This window comes from Pseudophryne corroboree, chromosome 9 (assembly GCF_028390025.1).
Source record: "Pseudophryne corroboree isolate aPseCor3 chromosome 9, aPseCor3.hap2, whole genome shotgun sequence".
Lineage (NCBI taxonomy): Eukaryota > Metazoa > Chordata > Amphibia > Anura > Myobatrachidae > Pseudophryne > Pseudophryne corroboree.
This window is the reverse complement of record NC_086452.1, coordinates 467438969-467463727: the sequence shown is the minus strand read 5'-3', so window position 1 is coordinate 467463727 and position 24759 is coordinate 467438969. Positions and strand designations below refer to the sequence as shown.

At 50.4% G+C, this 24759-nt stretch overlaps 1 protein-coding gene across 1 annotated transcript in view; it reads left to right on the top strand.

The window, feature by feature from the left end:
* Window positions 1–24759, top strand: part of LOC134958615 (inter-alpha-trypsin inhibitor heavy chain H3-like) — a 143455-nt gene that overhangs the window by 102515 nt on the left and 16181 nt on the right. Inside the window, exons 15-22 of the mRNA XM_063941323.1 lie at window positions 2522–2542; window positions 9210–9257; window positions 11556–11597; window positions 14385–14438; window positions 16531–16644; window positions 20418–20586; window positions 22019–22164; window positions 24281–24359. Of these exons, the coding sequence (XP_063797393.1) occupies window positions 2522–2542; window positions 9210–9257; window positions 11556–11597; window positions 14385–14438; window positions 16531–16644; window positions 20418–20586; window positions 22019–22164; window positions 24281–24359 (673 nt within the window). The remainder of the gene's footprint in view (window positions 1–2521; window positions 2543–9209; window positions 9258–11555; window positions 11598–14384; window positions 14439–16530; window positions 16645–20417; window positions 20587–22018; window positions 22165–24280; window positions 24360–24759) is intronic.

Sequence of the window (24759 nt, the reverse complement as noted above, 5' to 3'; positions counted from 1 at the left end):
GGGGAATGAGGCTGGAGAGACACAGATGGGGAATGAGGCTGGAGAGACACAGATGGGTAATGAGGCTGCAGAGACACAGATGAGGAATGAGGCTGGGGAGACACAGATTGGGAATGAGGCTGGAGAGACACCGATGGGAATGAGGCTTGGGAGACACAGATGGGGAATGAGGCTGGAGAGACACAGATGGGGAATGAGGCTAGGGAGACACAGATGGGGAATGAGGCTGGAGAGACACAGATGGGGAATGAGGCTGGAGAGACACAGATGGGGAATTAGGCTGGAGAGACACCGATGGGAATGAGGCTGGGGAGACACAGATGGGGAATGAGGCTGGAGAGACACAGATGGGGAATGAGGCTAGGGAGACACAGATGGGGCATGAGGCTGGAGAGACACAGATGGGGAATGAGGCTGAAGATACTCAGGATGGAGCGTGAGGCTGGAAAGACACAGAGGGGGATTGAGATTGTACAGAACATTGAGGGCTGGGGCAGGAGAAACACAGAGGGGATGAGACTACATGGTGGGCAGGATAGCTAGCGACCCCGCGAATTACAGGACAAACAAACTAGGTTTTAGGTTAGACCACTGTCGGATTAAACCCTGTGGAGACTCCTGGGCAGTAGAAATCTCTGGGGCTCTCTCGCAAATTATCTCCTAATACGTTTTTAATTTTACCAACCAACAATTTTAATAAACCAATTTTATCACACAAAAGAAACATTAAACATTAATGTTATTAAACAAATTAACATATTATGTTATTAAATAATTGGTTAATGTACTGTAAATTGTAAATGGGTACATTACATTAATATACAGAGTCCAGGGAGTCTTTAATGTAAAGTTTTCAATTCTTTAAGCTGATTCACTTGTTTCTGTCTTTTGGAAACATTGGCCCTCATTCCGAGTTGTTCGCTCGCTAGCCGCTTTTCGCAGCAGTACACACGCTAAGCCGCCGCCCTCTGGGAGTGTATCTTAGCTTAGCAGAATTTCGAACGAAGTATTCGCAATATTGCGAAAAGATTTTTCTGTGCAGCTTCTGAGTAGCTCCAGACTTACTCTTCCAGTGCGATCAGTTCAGTGCTTGTCGTTCCTGGTTTGACGTCACAAACACACCCAGCGTTCGCCCAGACACTCCCCCGTTTCTTCAGCCACTCCCGCATTTTACCCAGAAACGGCAGCGTTTTTTCACACACTCCCATAAAACGGCCAGTTTCCGCCCAGAAACACCCACTTCCTGTCAATCACACTCCGATCACCAGAACGAAGAAAAAAACCTCGTAATGCCGTGAGTAAAATACCAAACTTCTTAGCAAATTTACTTGGCGCAGTCGCAGTGCGAACATTGCGCATGCGCAATTAGCGGAAAATCGCTGCGATGCGAAGAAAATTACCGAGCGAACAACTCGGAATGAGGGCCCATGTAAGAAAGTTTTATTGTCATTTCCTTTCAAGATCAAATCAATATTATTTTGATCCGTTGTCACGGGGCCCCTGAAAGGCGCGGGCCCATAGGCCAGTGCCTACTCTGCCTATTTGGTAATTCAGCACTGGGTTAGATTAACTATGCTGAGGCCAATGACTAATGGCTTTGACCGATGGATTTAAAATAAGCGATGAAAAAATAGCCTGATTTAGCATTCTACCCATAACCACTCACCCTACACAGACTTACCTCTTCTACCCATAACCACTCACCCTACACAGACTTACCTCTTCTACCCATAACCACTCACCCTACACAGACTTACCTCTTCTACCCATAACCACTCACCCTACACAGAATCACCTCTTCTACCCATAACCACTCACCCTACACAGACTTACCTCTTCTACCCATAACCACTCACCCTACACAGACTTACCTCTTCTCCCCATAACCACTCACCCTACACAGACTTACCTCTTCCACCCATAATCACGCACCCTACACAGACTTACCTCTTCTACCCATAACCACTCACCCTACACAGACTTACCCCTTCTACCCATAACCACTCAACCTACACAGACTCACCTCTTCTACCCATAACCACTCACCCTACACAGACTTACCTCTTCTACCCATAACCACTCACCATACACAGACTCACCTCTTCTACCCATAACCACTCACCCTACACAGACTCACCTCTTCTACCCATAACCACTCACCCTACACAGACTCACCTCTTCTACCCATAACCACTCACCCTACACAGACTCACCTTTTCTACCCATAACCACTCACCCTACACAGACTTACCTCTTCTACCCATAACCACTCACCCTACACAGACTCACCTCTTCTACCCATAACCACTCACCGGCACTGGTGCCGTTTTACACCTTGATATCCTCAATTGTGGCCTCAAGGAACCTTCGCAGTTAGTTGCCAATTCTCCTTAATATGTGAACCTGGGATAGATCACGGGACATCACTCCTCTGTATAATGAGAGGCACAGATAACAGGTGTCAGTTGTAGCTGATCTATACCTTTATGTAACTGTCATGTTTTTATGTTCTGTTCTACAGAGTCACAATCAAGATTACAAAGTAAGTTATATTAAAAATGTCACAATAAGACACAAATGAACTGAACTCCTGAGGATTCAGTGACGTAACTCCCCAGAGGGGTGGGGGGTGGGGCTCCAATTCTGCGCTGCGTCTCTGGCCAAGCAAGGGCCATGGCATCTTTCAGACGCAAGTATCAGGCCCAGCAAGAGACTAGGGACATGGTCTCTTTCTAAATAAAATTCTCTGGAGTTTAATATGATATCTAACAAATACATGCTCATAAAGATGCCCCCCAAAAATTGGGATGTTGCTGAGCATTCAGGGTCCCTGCTGTAAAATTGCTGTAAAATCCAATTTGCAAATAAAACAACTTAGATCGGATAAGGAATATTTTGTCAAAATTCATAATGTCTACTTGCTTGTTCTGTCGATATTGATAACATCAATATTCATCATGTCAACACTGATGAAATGTTGACATGATTAGAATGATGACAAAATGTCCCGGGGTGGTTTAGTGGTGACTTACCTGGTATGAGGGCTCTGGCGGTTCCAGCAGTGTCTTCAAGGTTTGGCGGTCAGGTAACGATGATTTCCGGCAGATCCAGCACATTGCTACACTATATGTCACCCCTGTGCCTAACCCTAACCCTCCCCCTAGTGCCCAACGCTGCCCTCCCACACCCTGACACTAACCCTCACCTCCTAATCCTATCCCTACCCTCCCGCAGTCTAACCCTAACCCTCACCTCCTAATCCTATCCCTCCCCTCCCACTGCCTAACACTAACCCTCACCTCCTAATCCTATCCCTCCCCTCCCACTGCCTAACCCTAACCCTCACCTCCTAATCCTATCCCTCCCCTCCCACTGCCTAACCCTAACCCTCACCTCCTAATCCTATCCCTCCCCTCCCACTACCTAACCCTAACCCTCACCTCCTAATCCTATCCCTCCCCTCCCACTGCCTAACCCTAACCCTCACCTCCTAATCCTATCCCTCCCCTCCCACTGCCTAACCCTAACCCTCACCTCCTAATCCTATCCCTCCCCTCCCGCAGTCTAACCCTAACCCTCACCTCCTAATCCTATCCCTCCCCTCCCGCAGTCTAACCCTAACCCTCACCTCCTAATCCTATCCCTACCCTCCCGCAGTCTAACCCTAACCCTCACCTCCTAATCCTATCCCTCCCCTCCCACTGCCTAACACTGACCCTCACCTCCTAATCCTATCCCTACCCTCCCGCAGTCTAACCCTAACCCTCACCTCCTAATCCTATCCCTCCCCTCCCACTGCCTAACACTGACCCTCACCTCCTAATCCTATCCCTACCCTCCCACACCCTAACCCTAACCCTCACCTCCTAATCCTATCCCTCCCCTCCCACTGCCTAACACTGACCCTCCCCTCCTAATCCTATCCCTACCCTCCCACTGCCTAACACTGACCCTCCCCTCCTAATCCTATCCCTACCCTCCCACTGCCTAACCCTAACCCTCACCTCCTAATCCTATCCCTCCCCTCCCACTGCCTAACACTGACCCTCCCCTCCTAATCCTATCCCTCCCCTCCCACTGCCTAACACTGACCCTCCCCTCCTAATCCTATCCCTACCCTCCCACTGCCTAACCCTAACCCTCACCTCCTAATCCTATCCCTCCCCTCCCACTGCCTAACACTGACCCTCACCTCCTAATCCTATCCCTACCCTCCCACACCCTAACCCTAACCCTCACCTCCTAATCCTATCCCTCCCCTCCCACTGCCTAACACTGACCCTCCCCTCCTAATCCTATCCCTACCCTCCCACTGCCTAACACTGACCCTCCCCTCCTAATCCTATCCCTACCCTCCCACTGCCTAACCCTAACCCTCACCTCCTAATCCTATCCCTACCCTCCCACTGCCTAACACTGACCCTCCCCTCCTAATCCTATCCCTCCCCTCCCACTGCCTAACACTGACCCTCCCCTCCTAATCCTATCCCTACCCTCCCACTGCCTAACCCTAACCCTCACCTCCTAATCCTATCCCTCCCCTCCCACTGCCTAACACTGACCCTCCCCTCCTAATCCTATCCCTCCCCTCCCACTGCCTAACACTAACCCTCCCCTCCTAATCCTATCCCTCCCCTCCCGCAGTCTAACCCTAACCCTCACCTCCTAATCCTATCCCTACCCTCCCGCAGTCTAACCCTAACCCTCACCTCCTAATCCTATCCCTCCCCTCCCACTGCCTAACACTGACCCTCCCCTCCTAATCCTATCCCTCCCCTCCCACTGCCTAACACTGACCCTCACCTCCTAATCCTATCCCTCCCCTCCCACACCCTAACACTAACCCTCCCCTCCCACTGCCTAACCCTAAAGGGGGGTACACATGGAGAGATCTGTGCTTAAAATCTAAGCAATCTGACTAGATTGCTTAGATTTTAGCACGGATCTGCCGTGTGTATGCCCCCCAGCGATAGCGATGCGTGGCCCCTGGCGTCGCTATCGCCCGTGCTAGATTGGCCTGCATGCAGGCTCAATCTAGCAGGTCGCTCACTTCAGCGCTGTGTGAAGTGAGCGGCCCCCCCGTCATCGCCCTTCCTCGCTCAGCACATCGCGCTGTGCTGAGCTGGGGGAGAGATGTGTTCTGAGCGGTCTGTGTTAAGATTGCTCAGCACACATCTGCCCCATCAGTACTGGCCTTTACTCTCTCCCTAGTGTCTAACCTACAACCTAGCCCTAACCTCCCCTCCCGCAGCCTAACCTTAACCCTCCCCTTAGTGCCTAACCCTCTCCTCCCACATTTTAACTCTAACCTCCCCTCCCACAGCCTAACCATAAACCACCTCCTAGTGCCTAACCCTCTCCTCCCACAGCCTAACCCTAACTCTCTCCCCAGTGCCTAACCCACAACCTAGCCCTAACCTCCCCTCCCGCAGCCTAACCCTCCACTCCCCCTAGTACCTAACCCTCCACTCCCCCTAGTACCTAACCCTCCCCTCCCGCAGCCTAACCCTAACCCTCCCCTTAGTGCCTAACCCTCTCCTCCCACAGCCTAACCCTAACTCTCTCCCCAGTGCCTAACCCACAACCTAGCCCTAACCTCCCCTCCCGCAGCCTAACCCTCCACTCCCCCTAGTACCTAACCCTCCACTCCCCCTAGTACCTAACCCTCCCCTCCCGCAGCCTAACCCTAACCCTCCCCTTAGTGCCTAACCCTCTCCTCCCACAGCCTAACCCTAACTCTCTCCCCAGTGCCTAACCCACAACCTAGCCCTAACCTCCCCTCCCGCAGCCTAACCCTCCACTCCCCCTAGTACCTAACCCTCCACTCCCCCTAGTACCTAACCCTCCCCTCCCGCAGCCTAACCCTAACCCTCCCCTTAGTGCCTAACCCTCTCCTCCCACAGCCTAACCCTAACTCTCTCCCCAGTGCCTAACCCACAACCTAGCCCTAACCTCCCCTCCCGCAGCCTAACCCTCCACTCCCCCTAGTACCTAACCCTCCCCTCCCGCAGCCTAACCCTAACCCTCCCCTTAGTGCCTAACCCTCTCCTCCCACAGCCTAACCCTAACTCTCTCCCCAGTGCCTAACCCACAACCTAGCCCTAACCTCCCCTCCCGCAGCCTAACCCTCCACTCCCCCTAGTACCTAACCCTCCCCTCCCACAGCCTAACCCTAACCCTCCCCTTAGTGCCTAACCCTCTCCTCCCACAGCCTAACCCTAACTCTCTCCCCAGTGCCTAACCCACAACCTAGCCCTAACCTCCCCTCCCGCAGCCTAACCCTCCACTCCCCCTAGTACCTAACCCTCCACTCCCCCTAGTACCTAACCCTCCCCTCCCGCAGCCTAACCCTAACCCTCCCCTTAGTGCCTAACCCTCTCCTCCCACAGCCTAACCCTAACTCTCTCCCCAGTGCCTAACCCACAACCTAGCCCTAACCTCCCCTCCCGCAGCCTAACCCTCCACTCCCCCTAGTACCTAACCCTCCCCTCCCGCAGCCTAACCCTAACCCTCCCCTTAGTGCCTAACCCTCTCCTCCCACAGCCTAACCCTAACTCTCTCCCCAGTGCCTAACCCACAACCTAGCCCTAACCTCCCCTCCCGCAGCCTAACCCTCCACTCCCCCTAGTACCTAACCCTCCCCTCCCACAGCCTAACCCTAACCCTCCCCTTAGTGCCTAACCCTCTCCTCCCACAGCCTAACCCTAACTCTCTCCCCAGTGCCTAAACCACAACCTAGCCCTAACCTCCCCTCCCGCAGCCTAACCCTAACCATCCCCTTAGTGCCTAGCCCTCTCCTTCCACAGTTTAACCCTAACCTCCCTTCCCACAGCCTAACCCTCCCCTCCCACAACCTAACCATAAACCACCTCCTAATGCCTAACCCTCCCCTCCCATAGCCTAACCCTTCCCTTAGTGCTTAACCCTCTCCTCCCACTGCATAACCCTACCCCTAGTGCCTAACCCTAATCTTCCCCTCCTGCATCCTTACCCTAACCCACGCCTCCCACAACCTAACCATCACCTCCCATAGTCTAACTCTCCCACTCTCCCCCTAGTGCCTAAGCCTCTCCTACCACAGCCTAACCATAACCCTCCCCTAGTGCCCAAGCCTCTCCTCCCACAGCCTAACCATAAACCTCCCACTTGTGCCCAAGCCTCTCCTCCCACAGCCTAACCATAACCCTCCCCATAGTGCCTAACCCTCTCCTCCCACAGCCTAACCGTAACCCTCCCCTAGTGCCTAAGATTCTCCTCCCACAGCCTAACCGTAACCCTCCCCTAGTGCCTAAGATTCTCCTCCCACAGCCTAACCGTAACTCTCCCCCTAGTGCCTAAGATTCTCCTCCCACAGCCTAACCGTAACTCTCCCCCTAGTGCCTAAGATTCTCCTCCCACAGCCTAACCGTAACTCTCCCCCTAGTGCCTAAGATTCTCTTCCCACAGCCTAACCGTAACTCTCCCCCTAGTGGCTAACCCTCTCCTCCCACAGCCTAACCGTAACTCACTCCCTAGTGCCTAACCCTCTCCTCCCACAGCCTATCTGTACCCCTCCCCCTAGTGCCTAACCCTCTCTTCCCACAGCCTAACCGTAACTCACTCCCTAGTGCCTAACCCTCTCCTCCCACAGCCTATCTGTACCCCTCCCCCTAGTGCCTAACCCTCTCTTCCCACAGCCTAACCCTACCCTCTCATCACCTAACCCTCCCCTCCCACAGCCTAACCCTACCCTCCCCCTAGTGCCTATCCCAAAGCCTAACCCTAACCCTCCGCTCCTGCAGCCTAACTCTAAGACTCCCCTCCCACAGCCTAACCCTAACCTTCCCCTCCTGCAGCCTAACACTAACTCACCCATCCCCCTAGTGCATAACCCTCCCCTCCCACTAATCCTAACTCTCCCCCTAGGGCCTAACTCTAGTCTCCCCTCCCATAACCTAACCCTAACCCTTCCCTCCCACAGCCTAACCCTAACCCTCCCTTCCCACAGCCTAACACTAACCCTTTCCTCCTGTAGCCTATCCCTAACCTCCATCTTCCGCCGTAGCCTAACCGTAGCCATCACCTCCCACAACCTAACACTAACATCTCTTCCCACATCCTAACCCTAACTCTCCCGTCCTGCAGCCTAACCCTATTCCTCCCCCCTAGTGCCTAATCCTAACCCTCCCCCTGGTGCTTAAGCCTAACCCTTCCCTTAGTTCCTAACCCTTTCCTCCCACCACCTAATCCTAACCCTCCCCTCCCACAGCCTATCCTTACTCTCTCACTGGGTGGTATTCCGTATACCGGTTGTTGGGATCCCGGCGCACAGTATACCGCCGCCGGATCCCGACAACCGGCATACCGACACCTTTTCTCCCTCTTGGGGGTCCACGACCCCCCTGGTGCGAGAATAGATAGTGTGGCGCGCGTTGCTCATTTGGGCTTGCCCCGCTGTCGGCAAGCCGGCGGTCGGGATCCCGGCACCGGTATGCTGGCCGCCAGGGACCCGGCTGCCGGCAACTCATGCCACACCCCTCCCACCACCTAATCCTAACCCTCCCCTTCCACAGTCTAGCATTACCCCTTCCCTCCTGTAGCTTATCCCTAACTTCCCTTCCTACAGCCTAACCTAATCTTCCCCCCGTAGCCTCACCTTAGCCATTCCCTTCCACAGCCTAACCCTAACCTCCCCTCCCACATCCTAACGCCCTAACCCTACCATCCTAACCCTATTCCTCCTTCTAGTGCCTAACCCTTCCCTCGCGCACTCTAACCTTAACCCTCCCCCTTGTGCCTAACACTTCCCTCAGTGCCTGACCCTCTCCTCCCACAGCCTAACCCTTACCCTCTCCTCCCACATCCTAATGCCCTAACCCTACCATCCTGCAGCCTAACCCTATTCCTCCTCCTAGTGCCTAACCCTTCCCTCCCGCACTCTAACCCTAACCCTCCCCCTCATGCCTAACCCTTCCCTCAGTGCCTAACCCTCTCCTCCCACAGCCTAACCCTTACCCTCTCCTCCCACAGCCTAACCCTTACCCTCTTCTCCCACAGCCGAACCCTAACACCCCTCCTTTCGGTCTGTACACAGTGTTAACATTTTAACAATATCAATATCATAACTGTCTACATTGTGATGTCAGCATGTTTATGAAGAATTCCCACTTAGATCACTGTGAAAATCTGAATACATTAATTTGTGAAAGCTTCTTTTATTCAACCTTTAGGTTTCCCTGTTGATGTCTCCACTGCAGCCTCGAGGGTAAGGATTCCAGGTAATTATACAAATATATGTATTATTTAGCATACTGCGTGTGTGTCTTGTGTGGCTGTAATCCAGCGGTGCAAGTATGCGGGTACGGGTGGGTACGGCGTACCCTTAAGAATTTCGCCGTGGGTACACCATACCCACACCGACTGGCCGCCGCTCGCTACCGCTGATGTGGGGGGAGGAGAGCGCAGCCTGAGCCTCTCCTGCCCCTCAATGTCTTCGTTCAAATCAGCGCCGCCTGTGAGCCAATCAGAGCTCGCAGAGCTTTGATTGGCTCACGGATCGGCGCTGAATTGAACTCACACGCACCCACCGGAGACTGAGGGGAAGGAGAGGCGCAGGCTGCGCTCTCCTCCCCTCACAGACACAGGAGACAGGACAGCAGCAGCAGCGGTGAGCAGGGGGATGGGTACGGCGTCATGAATACCTGGCACTGGGGCATACCTGGCTCTGGGGGGACATGTATTATCTGGCACTGGGGGTGTACCTGGCACTGGGGGCCTATCTGGCACTGGGGGGGGGGGGACATGTGTACCTGGCACTGGGGGGGACATGTGTATCTGGCCCTGGGGCATATCTAGCACTTGGGGGGCATTTATGTATCTGGCACTGGGGGGCAATGTATATGACACAGTGGGGGCATTTGTGTATCTGGCACTGTGGGGCAATGTGTATCTGGCACTGTGGGGCAATGTATATCTGGCACTGTGGGGCAATGTGTATCTGGCACTGTGGGGCAATGTGTATCTGGCACTGTGGGGCAATGTGTATCTGGCACTGTGGGGCAATGTGTATCTGGCACTGTGGGGCAATGTATATCTGGCACTGTGGGGCAATGTGTATCTGGCACTGTGGGGCAATGTGTATCTGGCACTGTGGGGCAATGTGTATCTGGCACTGTGGGGCAATGTGTATCTGGCACTGTGGGGCAATGTATATCTGACACAGTGGGGGCAACGTGTATCTGGCACTCTGGGGGCATTTGTGTATCTGGCACTCTGGGGGCATTTGTGTATCTGGCACTGTGGGGCATTTGTGTATCTGGCACTGTGGGGCATTTGTGTATCTGGCACTTTGGGGGCATTTTTGTATCTGGCACGCTGGGGGCATGTGTGTATCTGGCACTGTGGGGCATGTGTGTATCTGGCACTGTGGGGCAATGTGTTACTGGCACTGTGAGGCAATGTATATCTGGCACTCTGGGGGCATTTGTGTATCTGGCACAGTGAGGCAATGTATCTGGCACTGTGGGGCAATGTATATCTGGTACTGTGGGGCAACGTGTATCTGGCACTATTGGGGTCATATGTGTATCGGCCCCTCCCCCATATGTGTACCACGGCCACATTTTCATTAGCCACGCCCCATATGACATTTGGCCACACCCATTTTTGGCACGCGCGCGCACACAGTACCTGTAAGACATTTTTTCTACTTGCACCACTGCTGTAATCCCAGACAGATCTTCCATTAGGGAATAGGATCTAGGATTTTTTTATTTTTTTATTTTTTGCAAATGGACAAGCTTAGGGAGCAATGGGGCCCAATCCAAATCCAGTATGTTTCCTACGCCCCCAAGCAATGTCGGTTTCTTTACAAATGATGAATGATCCCTCAGCAAAGAGTAGAAATGGCGTGCCGGGCTGCGTACTACATGTATCAGCTCACCCTCTCATTGGGATTAGTGTGGATAGTTTTTTCATCTGGGAACCACCATTTGTAGAAACGCGTCCCTCGCGGTCTTGCTTCGCTCACCACAAGGTTACTAAAGGATATGATTTGCGACATGGATAGTCAAGGATGGGAAAAGGCCAAAAACATGAAAAAAACTACAAATGTGTCGACCATATGAACCAGTCCACCTTTCCCAGTGTTGACCTTTTCTTCATGTCAACCATATGGGGTTGACCTAATGGCTGTTGACCAAATGTATGTCGAACCAGAGCACGGATCCCGTTCTTGATATCCTTGTCACAGATAATAATATAATGGACAATTAGTTTTTTTTTCCATTAACGATTTGCTTCTATTGTAACGCTATAAAACCTCAATGTTGCTAATAACTTATCAGACGTGTTAGGTATGCGGGTGTGGAATTTATCCAGGCCGATATATAACGTATTCTCGGGGGATTTGGACTGGGGGGAGGGGGAGGCTGTGTTACTATCCATCTTTAGGAAGTCTGTGTTTGGTTATAATCGGACGCGTGTGAATGGGAGGATGCACTTAGAATTTACTTTATACATTATGTTTTTTTGTTTGTTTTTTTAACTTCATTTTACTGTATTTTTTTCTATTGCAGTGATGACATATGGGCGCACATCTCGGAGACGGAAACCGGGAGGTAATATCTGTTCATTTCCAGCACTAATCTGCTTTACAGAACTTCCTGTGATGTATTATTTATTATTATTACTATTTATTACCAGTTATTTATATAGCGCACACATATTCCGCAGCGCTTTACACAGAATATTTGCCCATTCACATCAGTCCCTGCCCCAGTGGAGCTTACACTCTATATTCCCTACCACATGTACACAGACACATTCACACTAGGGTTAATTTTATTGGGAGCTAAAGAACCTACCAGTATATTTTGGATTGTGGGAGGAAACCAGAGTACCTGGAGGAAACCCACGCAAGTACGGGGAGAATATACAAACTCCACACAATTAGGGCCATGGTGGGAATCGAACCCATGACCCAGTAATATAGTAGGATAATGAGGAATGTGGGTGTCAGAGGACTTTGGAAACTTTTTTTTTTTCAGGTTTGACATAACTTATTGGGGGTCATTCCGAGTTGATCGCTAGCTTCCGAGTTGATCGCTAGTTGCATTCGTTCGCAGCGCAGCGATCAGGCTAAAAAATGGCAGTTCTGCGCATGCGTATGCGGCGCAATGTGCGCGTCGTACGGGCACAACGAACTATGCAGTTTTGCACAAGGTCTAGCGATGCATTTTAGTCGCACTGGTGGCCGCAGAGTGATTGACATGAAGTGGGCGTTTCTGGGTGTCAACTGACCTTTTTCAGGGAGTGTTCGGAAAAACGCAGGCGTGCCAGTAAAAATGCAGGCGTGGCTGGGTGACTGCTGGAACGGGTTTGTGACATCAAAACAGGAACTGAACAGTCTGAAGTGATTGCAAGCGCTGAGTAGGTTTTGAGCTACTCTGAAACTGCACAAAAAAACTTTGTAGCCGCTCTGCCATCCTTTCGTTCGCACTTCTGCTAAGCTAAAATACACTCCCAGTGGGAGGCAGCATAGCGTTTGCACGGCTGCTAAAAACTGCTAGCGAGCGCTCAACTCGGAATGTCCACCATTATACATAACAAATACTGATGCATATTGTTATCATTGTATAGGTGTGTATATATCTGGTCATATTGGTGTCTCTGGGTTTATTTGCATTGTCGGGAGGAAAAGACGAAAAAATTTAAGAAACTTTGCACCTTGGTAAAACCTTGTTGTGCTGCAAGGGGGACAGATGTAACATGTGCAGAGAGATTAGATAAATTGAAGTGTAAGAATAAAGCTGTGCAGCATGTGTGGGCTACATGCAGAATCAGCCAGTATTTACCCTGCATGCAAATATAATAAATGTATTTTCCTCCCTTACAATACTGACTAGCTTTCCCGGTATTATCGCCCCATCCCGATATTATCTCCCCATCCCAGTATTATCTCCCCGCTCATTCACTAGGAAGCAGGCGGAATGTGGCAGATCTGCCTACTCTCTCAGGGGTGTGGGTGACTACCTGAAAAATTGTGAGCAACTTCTGGGAGAGTAGGCAAATATGCCCTTACAATTGCTGCATCTTTTGTTCAGTTACCGACTTTTTTTTGCTTTGCCCTCAACTCAGAAACAGCCCCCTATTGTTTGCAATGGAAAACATGGGCCCTCATTCCAAGTTGATCGGTCGCAAGGCGAATTTAGCAGAGTTACACACGCTAAGCCGCCGCCTACTGGGAGTGAATCTTAGCTTCTTAAAATTGCGAACGATGTATTCGCAATATTGCGATTACTAACTACTTAGCAGTTTCAGAGTAGCTCCAGACTTACTCTGCCTGTGCGATCAGTTCAGTGCTTGTCGTTCCTGGTTGACGTCACAAACACACCCAGCGTTCGCCCAGGCACTCCCACCGTTTCTCCGGCCACTCCTGCGTTTTTTCCGGAAACGGTAGCGTTTTCAGCCACACGCCCCTGAAACGCCGTGTTTCCGCCCAGTAACACCCATTTCCTGTCAATCACATTACGATCGCCGGAGCGAAGAAAAAGCCGTGAGTAAAAATACTTTCTTCATAGTAAAGTTACTTGGCGCAGTCGCAGTGCGAACATTGCGCATGCGTACTAAGCGGATTTTCACTGCGATGCGATGAAAAATACCGAGCGAACAACTCGGAATGAGGGCCATAGTTCTAAATTGCACTTTCTGGTAATACAATATGCTATTAATCATACTTGTTTCTCCTCTCTGGGAGAAGCCCTGAGAGGAGATGCAGCTGGGCACTTCAGGGGCAGAACCAAGCTCTGCATGTCATTAGGCTCCACACCTGAGTAGCCATGAGAGGAGATGCAGCTGGGCACTTCAGGGGCGGAACCAAGCTCTGCATGTCATTAGGCCCTACACCTGAGTAGCCATGAGAGGAGATGCAGCTGGGCACTTCAGGGGCGGAACCAAGCTCTGCATGTCATTAGGCCCTACACCTGAGTAGCCATGAGAGGAGATGCAGCTGGGCACTTCAGGGGCAGAGCCAGCTCTACATGTCATTAGGCCCCACCCCTGAGAAGCCACGAGAGGACATGCAGCTGGGCACTTCAGGGGCAGAGCCAGCTCTGCATGTCATTAGGCCCCATCCCTGTTGTAGCAAATTATGCTAATTGTGTGATTGTGTGGAAGGAGAATGGCTAGAAAAACATGATTTGTGCCATGTTAACCCCTAGAAAGTGGTCGGGATGCGGGATATTCACTCACTCTGGGGTATTACCCTAAAAATCGGGAATCTCCTGTACCTTCCAAGAGAGGAGGTAAGTATGCTATTAATGAGTGTGTAAAATCCCAGTGTGCCAGTTACTAAATCAGAGTGGTGTATAGAACTGTGAATATATGACTCTCATGCATTTCTACAGTTTCCTTAGATCATCCCTCACCTGCAATTAAATCGATCATTCTCAGACCAACAGGTAAAGTATGATGCTTCCCTTGAATTTGTGAGTTTTTGTGGAAAAAATGTGATCAGAATAGTGTGAAGGACAAAACATTGTTCCCCAAACAAATAAACGTTTAGAAATAGTAAAAAAGAAAAGAAAAAAAAAGTTATTTTGCAAGGTGAATGCAGCAAGGGTGATACCTTATGGGAGAAACAGAAAGTGCCTCCTGGTAATACCGGTGTAGATGACACAGTCTACATAGAGGAGTCTATTTATGAAGCAGTGATAACTGCATACCTCCCAACTGTCCCGATTTCGTCGGGACAGTCCCGTTTTTCACGGTCTGCCCCACCCGCGGGTCGCAGTGTCCCGCGGGTGGGGGGGGGGGGCAGTTGGGAGATCCCTCCCTGTCACTCGCTGCTCTGAGGAGAGCAGCGGTGAATAGATGCTGTGCGCATGCGCACACGGCAGAGAGGGACAGGGGGCATGGCCAGCAGCTCTCACAGCGCAGTTCATGCCCCCATAATGACGAAAATGGGGGCGTGGCTTGTGATTGCGGCACTTGCCATGAGGCCACGCCCCCTTTCCGTTAGGCCATGCCCCCTAAAATCGGGCACGCACCGTCGGCGCGCGATAGTGTCCCTCCTCGGATGAGAGAAAAGTTGGGAGTTATGTAACCGTTTTCTCTGGACTGTTTTGCAGGAGAAAGGGAATATCACTGCTTCATCCTGTTTAAGAAGAGGGATATTGCAGACAAATGATGGATTTTTCTGGTGGTGCCTCTTTTTGTTAGTACTGTGTCCCCATAGCATACCTCCTGACCATAGTACTGTGTCCTCATAGCATACCTCCTGACCATAGTACTGTGTCCTCATAGCATACCTCCTGACCATAGTACTGTGTCCTCATAGCATACCTCCTGACCATAGTACTGTGTCCTCATAGCATACCTCCTGACCATAGTACTGTGTCCTCATAGCATACCTCCTGACCATCCCGATTTCAGGGGGACAGTTCTGCTTTCCTGTACTGCTCCTCTGTCCCACCCGCGGGCCTCAGTGATGACCGGATGAAGCATCATCCACACAGTGGGGCTAATTCAGACCTGATCGGTGCTGTGCATTTTCGCACAGCAGCGATCAGGTTTGAACTGCGCATGCGCCAGCACCCCAGTGCGCAGCCGACGCCTGTCTTATCCCTGCGATCGCCTCTGCCTGATTGACAGGCAGAGGCAGTCGCTGGACGGGAGGGGGCGGGCCAGCGGCGTTTGCCCACCATTTAGGGGCGTGTCCGGACCGTTGGGGGGGGCTGGCCGCGGCAGCTGCGAGACGTCACATGCAGCTGCTGCGACCCGGGCTGCGACGAGTAGCTACCTGCCAGTGCGCAGGAGCTGCGCTGGCTGGGAGCTACTCTTCAAGTACAAAAGCATCGCCGCTGAGCGATGCTATTGTACTTGTGCCACGAGTCAGGGCCTGACGTGCGGGGCGGACTAGCCCTGTGCTGGGCTTCCCCCCAGATGTCAGGGAAGCTGATGGTAGAAGTGGCACATCTCCGATCAGATCTGAATCACCCCCAGTGACGGGAGAGGCTGGAGGCAGTGTGACGGGAATGTTGGGAGTTATGCCATAGCCTGCAGTAATAATGCACACAGGAATCACCCAGCCACTATCCCGGGCCTGTAGGGGACTTTCTACTAATCTATGCATCTGATCCCAGGGGTGGGAAGGGACGGAATCAGTACGAGATAACGCCGGACAGGATCCCAGCGGTCGGAATACCGACACCGGGATCCCGACCGTCACAATCCCGACAGGGGGGGCGTGCACAACGCAGCCCCTTACAGGCTAGCTGCTCTCGCCACGCTGTGGGCACGGTGCCTCAAGAGTCACTACACTCGGCACACTAATTTATTCTCCCTCTATGGGTGTCGTGGACACCCACAGAGGGAGAATATGTCAGGATTGTGCTGGTCCGGATCCCGGTGTCGGTATTCTAACTACCGGGATCCCGTCTGGCGGGATCTTGACCGCATCCAGAAGGGACAATTGGGTGCAATAGCTGGACGGTGACTGTTAGGATTACATCATCATCCTGGTTAGTTTCTCCATATATTTTATTTTTGCAGACTGTAAAGACGCCCACGTGCTCATCACCCCACAATCTGTTCCTGAAAAGATGTGCATCCGAATTAATGAGAAACCAAATACCATTATACAACTACTACACAGTTCTGACAAAGGTAGGAAGATGCATCTGTCTCAAGATGACCGGGACATTTCGTGTAGGCTGAAAAGTTTCCGCGACAGAATCTTCCATTCCCACCGTTACTACGACGTTCTGCGTCATGCTGTATCTCCATTGTTGTCTACGCAGGTGTGATGACTATAGTGAATTCATTTTGCTGATACGGGATGGTTAGGGCTAGACTGATGACACCTACGCCACATTCTGCTACATTCCCGGCCAAATGAGGCAAATTCATCACACGACTGTTTCAAAAAGTTTCTCTAACTTTTCGAGTTCCTCTTCTGTAGCGGAAAATCTAAAATGTTACCTCCCGCCTCCTTGCTTACCCTTACTAGAATTGTTAGGAATCCTTACCCCAGATCCCTTCCTCTGTCCAGGGGACTATGACTCCATGGTTTCCTCACAACAGAGAGCCCAATGTTCAAGTAGGCCACAACTCTGTCCTTATGTTAGCCCTACCTCCTGCTTTATTATATGACGTTGGTGGTCTCATACTAACAATCACTAGCCTGAAGCAGTGCAAATGACAAGGTCAGGGGGTGGAGCCATCATAGGGTTCAATTTACAGCCTATCGGGGCGTTGGACCCCCGGTTGTGGAACCTGATGGACTTATGGACCTCAACATAGCAAAGGGAGTGGTCCCAGTGGTAGGATCCCCATAACTCAGGTGATATTTATGGTGGGTAACAAATCCAAATATTTACTATAAAGGTGAAATTAGCCACGGGCATACTGTTATGGCGCTCTGTTACTGTTGTTTCCAAAACCACCTCTGTCTCTGTCCATGGCCAGTATTTACTAAAAATCCGAGTTTGGCCGATTTTTGTTTTTTTTTCTAAGTCCCAATCCGGGAATTTACTAAGCACCAATCTCGGCAGTGTCTGGTCTATTCGGAATGGTTTGAATGACAGCCTTCCGAAATACGAATGAATAGACCATCGGTCAAACGCGGCTGTTATTTCATAGAATACGGCCATTCACTATTCATTCGTATTTGGGTGTTAGTCTCTGAGTGCTCAAGTGCGGGTGTATTTTTTTTGATTCGTTAAAAAAAGCAGCAAAAAAATAGACCTGCTTTTTCCAGTCGAGTTTGGATAACCATGCACGGCTCAGTGATATCTGTGCATGGTTATCTATGTGAAAGGGTCTGTTTAGTGTTAAATCAGTAAAAAAAAATTGCGTGGGATCCCCCCTCCTAAGCAAAACCAGCCTCGGGCTCTTTGAGCCGGTCCTGGTTTAAAAAATATGGGGGGAAAAATGACAGGGGTTCCCCCATATTTAATCAACCAGCACTGGGCTCTGCGCCTGGTCCTGGTTCCAAAAATACGGGGGACAAAAAGCGTAGGGGTCCCCCGTATTTCTGAAACCAGCACCGGGCTCCACTAGCTGGGGAGATAATGCCACAGCCGGGGGACACTTTGATATCGGTCCCTGCGGCCGTGCCATTAAAACCCCAACTAGTCACCCCTGGCTGGGGAACCCTGGAGGAGTAGGGACCCCTTCAATCAAGGGGTCCCCCCCCTCCAGCCACCCAAGGGCCAGGGGTGAAGCCCGAGGCTGTCCCCCCCATCCAAGGGCGGCGGATGGGGGGCTGATAGCCAAGTGTGAAAGTGTGAATATTGTTTTTAGTAGCAGTACTACAAGTCCCAGCAAGCCTCCCCCGCAAGCTGGTACTTGGAGAACCACAAGTACCAGCATGCGGTGGAAAACCGGGCCCGCTGGTACCTGTAGTACTACTACTAAAAAAATACCCCAATAAAAACAGGACACACACACCGTGACAGTACAACTTTATTACATACATGCACACCAACATACACACATACTTACCTATGTTCCCACGAGGCTGGGTCCTCATCTCCATGTAGAATCCTCGGGGTACCTGTGAAAAAAAATTATACTCGCATAATCCAGTGAATAATCCGGCCTTTGAATAATCCACGTACTTGGCAAAAAAATAAAACGCAAAGCCGACCACGCACTGAAAGGGATCCCATGTTTACACGTGGGAACCCTTTCCCCGACTGCCAGGACCCCCACTGACTCCTGTCAAAGAGGGTCCCTTCAGCCAATCAGGGAGCGCCACATCGTGGCACCCTCCTGATTGGCTGTGTGCTCCTGTAGTGTCTGTCAGGTAGCACACGGCAGTGATACAATGTAGCGCCTATGCGCTCCATTATAACCAATGGTGGGAACTTTGTGGTCAGCGGTGAGGTTACTTTCGGTCAACCGCTGACCACAAAGTTCCCACCATTGGATACAATGGAGCGCATAGGCGCTACATTGTATCTGTGCTGTGTGCTGCCTGACAGACACTACAGGAGCACACAGCCAATCAGGAGGGTGCCACGACGTGGCGCTCCCTGATTGGCTGAAGGGACCCTCTTTGACAGGAGTCAGGGGGGGTCCTGGCAGTCAGGGAAAGGGGTCCCATGTGTAAACATGGGATCCCTTTCAGTGCATGGTCGGCTTTGCGTTTTATTTTTTTGCCAAGTACGTGGATTATTCAAAGGCCGGATTCTTCCCTGGATTATGTGAGTATAATTTTTTTCACAGGTACCCCGAGGATTCTACATGGAGAAGAGGACCGAGCCTCGTGGGAACATAGGTAAGTATGTGTGTATGTTGGTGTGCATGTATGTAATAAAGTTGTACTGTCACGGTGTGTGTGTCCTGTTTTTATTGGGGTATTTTTTTAGTAGTAGTACTACAGGTACCAGCGGGCCCGGTTTTCCACCGCATGCTGGTACTTGTGGTTCTCCAAGTACCAGCTTGCGGGGGAGGCTTGCTGGGACTTATAGTACTGCTACTAAAAACAATATTCACACTTTCACACTTGGCTATCAGCCCCCCATCCGCCGCCCTTGGATGGGGGGGACAGCCTCGGGCTTCACCCCTGGCCCTTGGGTGGCTGGAGGGGGGGGACCCCTTGATTGAAGGGGTCCCCACTCCTCCAGGGTTCCCCGGCCAGGGGTGACTAGTTGGGGTTTTAATGGCACAGCCGCAGGGACCGATATCAAAGTGTCCCCCGACTGTGGCATTATCTCCCCAGCTAGTGGAGCCCGGTGCTGGTTTCAGAAATACGGGGGACCCCTACGCTTTTTGTCCCCCGTATTTTTGGAACCAGGACCAGGCGCAGAGCCCGGTGCTGGTTGATTAAATATGGGGAAACCCCTGTCATTTTTTCCCCATATTTTTTAAACCAGGACCGGCTCAAAGAGCCCGAGGCTGGTTATGCTTAGGAGGGGGGACCCCACGCAATTTTTTTCAGATTTTTAAAGACTTTAATGAATTTTTTAAGGTACACAATGAAGCCCTGCACGGATCTCACAGATCCGGCCGGGTTTCCTTGTGTTTTCTCAGGCAGTGTCTTACTCATCACTCCCGTAAAACACTGCCTGATTTTACGAATCACATCGACATCGGAAAAAACGATTGAGCAAAACTCGGCAGCTTAGTGAATGACCGTATCAGGATTCAAAAAGTTGCAGTAAAATGCACCCGATACCATTCGAGTTCAAACACCCTTCAAAACGGACAAAACACGAATATTAGTAAATAAACCCCCATGTGCCCGCCTCAGCGCCCGACCTCCCAGAATGTCTGAACAGTGATCATCTTTTGGTGATTGATTTGGACAAGCAAATGTATCTCCCCTTTACTTCATGCAGGTGGCCTACAACTGTCACTTCCCCAATATCAGGACGCGGGGTGCCACCTAAGACACTACCTGCAGTAATGGTGTCCATCCTTTCCCACCACAGGTGTAACGCTTAATGGCAGACTGGCCGCTGATAACAGCAGTTTAGATAAGCTTGGGATCGTGCTGAAGAAAAAGATGATATTGGTGGAGATAACCACTGAAAACATTACCGTGACCACCGGCCAGGAATCAGAAGTCTACTCATGGGCATCACCATTACCGGGAACACGGTAACTGCTCAATACATTGCTAGGATATAGAGCCAGAATCACAATGGGGCAGATGGGGCAGATGGAGCTACAGCCCCAGGCGGGAACATAATAGGCCCATCATGATTACCAGTCACCCACACATTTTTACACATTTAGGGAGACATTGGGGCTGATAGATTTGGGGTACTAGCCACGCCCACAAAACTAATCACACCCACGCAGAACTGGCCACACCCACACATAACTGGCCACACTCACTCACTGAAAAGACCACACCCACACACAACTGGTCCCACCCACACAACACTGCCCACACCCGCACAGAACTGGTCACATCCACACAGAACTGGTCACACTCACACAGCACTGGCCACACCCAAAAAGCACTGGCCACACCCACAAGGCACTGTTCACACCCACACAGAACTGGTCACACTCACACAAGTGGCCACACCCACACATAACTAGCCACGCCCACAAAACTAATCACACCCATGCCGAACTGGCCACACCCACTCACTGAACAGACCACCCACACACATAACTAGTCCCACCCACACACATAACTAGTCCCACCCACACAACACTGCCCACACCCACACAGAACTGGTCACACTCACACAGCACTGGCCACACCCAGAAATCACTGACCACACCCACAAGGCACTGTTCACACAAACACAGAACTGGTCCACCCAGACAGAGCTGGCCACACCCACACAGATCTGACCACACCCACACAACACTGGTCACACCCACACAGAACTGGCCATACCCACAAAGCACTAGTCACACCCACACAGCACTGGCCACACCCACACAGAACTGACCACACCCACACAGAACTGGCCATACCCACAAAGCACTAGTCACACCCACACAGCACTGGTCACACCCACACAGATCTGACCACACCCACACAGAACTGGCCATACCCACAAAGCACTAGTCACACCCACACAGCACTGACCACACCCACACAGAACTGGACTCACCTCCTCCACTTCCCACAGTAGGTTCCTCGATCATTTTCAACCCCAGGCACATGTGTCCTTTAATCCGGTCCAGCAAGCAACATAGTAAGAGCTCAATACATGACAGAGAACATGGTAACATGACAAGGACTGCAGTTTCAGCTCAACCACCCTCACACGTCAATGGGGTTTCCGTATACGTATATCTATTATATATAGTGTACATTTACTAAAGCTTCAAAAATTGAAAAGTGGTGATGTTTCCCCTAGCAACCAATCAGATTCTGCCTATCATTTCCCTATTGCATCCTAGAAAATGATTGACAGAATTTGATTGGTTGCTATGGGTAACATCACCACTTTTCAATTTTAGCTTTCCTAAATATACCCCATTGTGTACTGAAATAGTTTTTAATCAAAATACACAACATATAATTCCTCAGAAAAGGGCTTTAATCCTGTGTTTTATTTCCCAGGTTTATGAAGAAAGAAGGTGAAAAATTAACGGTATCTCTGGACAGCAGATTCCGGGCGATAATCTCATTGGCCAGAAACCCAGATCACTTGGCTCTACATCTGGAGAATAAGAGGCGAGATCTGAATTACACAGAGGGACTGCTCGGTACGTGCTGAAATGTAACTTCCCAATGTTATCACTCATACGTTATCTGACAGTAGAATCATCCAATAAGGTGATCCCCACCCCTCTTACCTATACACAGATTTGTGGGATCGATGCTTGTGGGAATGTATCACTAGGAGGTACATCATAGAGGTACGAGGCACACTCTACTAAATGACCCTTAGCTTTGCATACTGCCTGTGACGTGTTTGTTGGGTTTCTTAACCTGAAAAATGGGCCTAATCAGGGCAGATTGGCCATAGGGCTCACCAGGAAGATTCCCAGTAGGCCAACGTGTCTGCGGGGCCTGTTTTATGTGCTGTCATGTGCCCCCCCCCCCACATGACAGGCAGCCCCCCGCACTCAGTACACTGCCTTGTCCCCATTCATTCTGTTATTCCATCTCTGCACTAAAGCAACTCTGCCACCCAGTGATGCTGCCATGGCTGCACGGTGTGTTATACCTCTTGTGTTGCCCATGTCATGCCACTTCTACTAAGTTTTACAGAGCCACTTTCTGTTCCCAATCCTCCCCTGGTCTGCAGCAAAAGACCCAAGGAAGGCGACTATTGCATACAACCAGGTCTTATGAGGAGGGATCCCGCCCCCCTCAACAGACCCCCCTCCCCATGAGACCGCACCCCCATTAGGGCTGCTCTCATAAATTTCCCGGGCTGGTTTTCCATTCCAATCCACCCCTGGGCCTAATTCAGTAAGGAATGCATATTCTGCTAATTAGCAGAACTTGCAATCCTTCTGTTCGCATGCTGGGGTCCGCCCATCGCAGGGCAAGGCTGCCTCCTGCCGGCACAGTTTAGCCGGAGGCCTGCCGCCATGTTTCTGATCATGGCGGCTGCGTGTTACGTCACGCAGCCACCGCATTCACGCCCCTGCCATGCCCCAATTCGCGCTGACCTTAAGCTGGGTTCACACTATACAATATATCACATGATATATCCTTCTGATGTGGATTGGAGTGTTATATCATGCATATAGTTTAGAGCAGAGGTTCTCAAACTCGGTCCTCGGGGGCACACACAGTGCATGTTTTGCAGGTAACCCAGCAGGTGCACAGGTGTATTAATTACTCACTGACACATTTTAAAAGGTCCACAGGTGGAGCTAATTATTTCACTTGCGATTCTGTGAGGAGACCTGCAAAACATGCACTGCGTGTGCCCCCGAGGACCGAGTTTGAGAACCTCTGGTTTAGAGTGTACCCCAAATCTGTTGATCCCGGCGGTCATTCATTGGATCGTCCCATTAGATGTGCTGCACTTCCTATGGGACAATTCCAATTCTGATGCAGTGTAGTTATGTGTAGCATGTAATGATACGTCACGCCATCGTACTGTGTGTCATTGCAGCACATTGCCACATCACTGAGTCGCAGTGTCGGAAGGTGTGTATCCAGTTTTATACACATCACAGACCAGAATCCGGCGTGGAGTTTCTGCTGCCATCCAGGAATATCTATATATTAATAGCAGAAGGACGACTTTTATGAGTGACATATTCCTATCATGCCATTGTCTGAGTAGGGCACATTATATACCAAATTAAAAGCCTTGGTCTGTAGCTTTGTCATTGGTTACTTCGTTTCGGAGCTATGTTGCAAAACATCCACCTGCCATTTACAGTGCATCACCATTGTGCTCTGGAAAATGTGACAGTTGGTGAACTCTCCCTGTACACCTGCTGGCTGACCTGGAACATGTGACCTGCTGGGTGGTCTGGAAACTGTGACAGTTGGTGAACACTCCCTGTACACCTGCTGGCTGACCTGGAACATGTGAGCTTCTGGGTGGTCTGGAAACTGTGACAGTTGGTGAACACTCCCTGTACACCTGCTGGCTGACCTGGAACATGTGACCTGCTGGGTGGTCTGGAAACTGTGACAGTTATTTGCAGCCACCCACTAAGCAGCCGGATTTTTCCAAATTCGACTTTTAAGAGGTGAAAATGGTAAAATATTCCGCTCATCAAACCTTTGCTCAGTTAAAACCGGGCACATCAGCTAGTTCACTTTATTATTTTAACACAGAACCTCTATATATGATTGGTAATACTATACATAGGACTTATAGACCTGTTATATGCTCTCTCCTCTTTCCAGGCCAGTTGATAAGTGATGATAAATTACGCATAGAAACGGATCAGATCATTGTTAATGGGAAAACTCTTCCGGCTGAGAAGTAAGACACAATAAATGTATTTTCTAAAGCAAAGACATATATAAATATTGTCCACATGAACGCGTTGCTCACACTTATGCTGCGTGATAATCTATAATTATCATACTATAATATTTCTCTCTGCTGTATCTATGATATGTTCAAATGACACAACTGCTTTTTCTGGACTAAAGCACAACTCAATGATGTACAATGAACCATTACTGACTTATTTTTATATAAACCAATAACTTATATATTTATTAGTTATTTATTAGTATATGAGATATGTTTCGTAATATCTGGAAATAGGTCTAATATACAGTCATATCTGGTGATAATTCTAATATATAGAGCCATATCTGGTAAAAGGCTAATATACAGAGACATATCTGGTGATATTCTAATATACAGAGCCTTA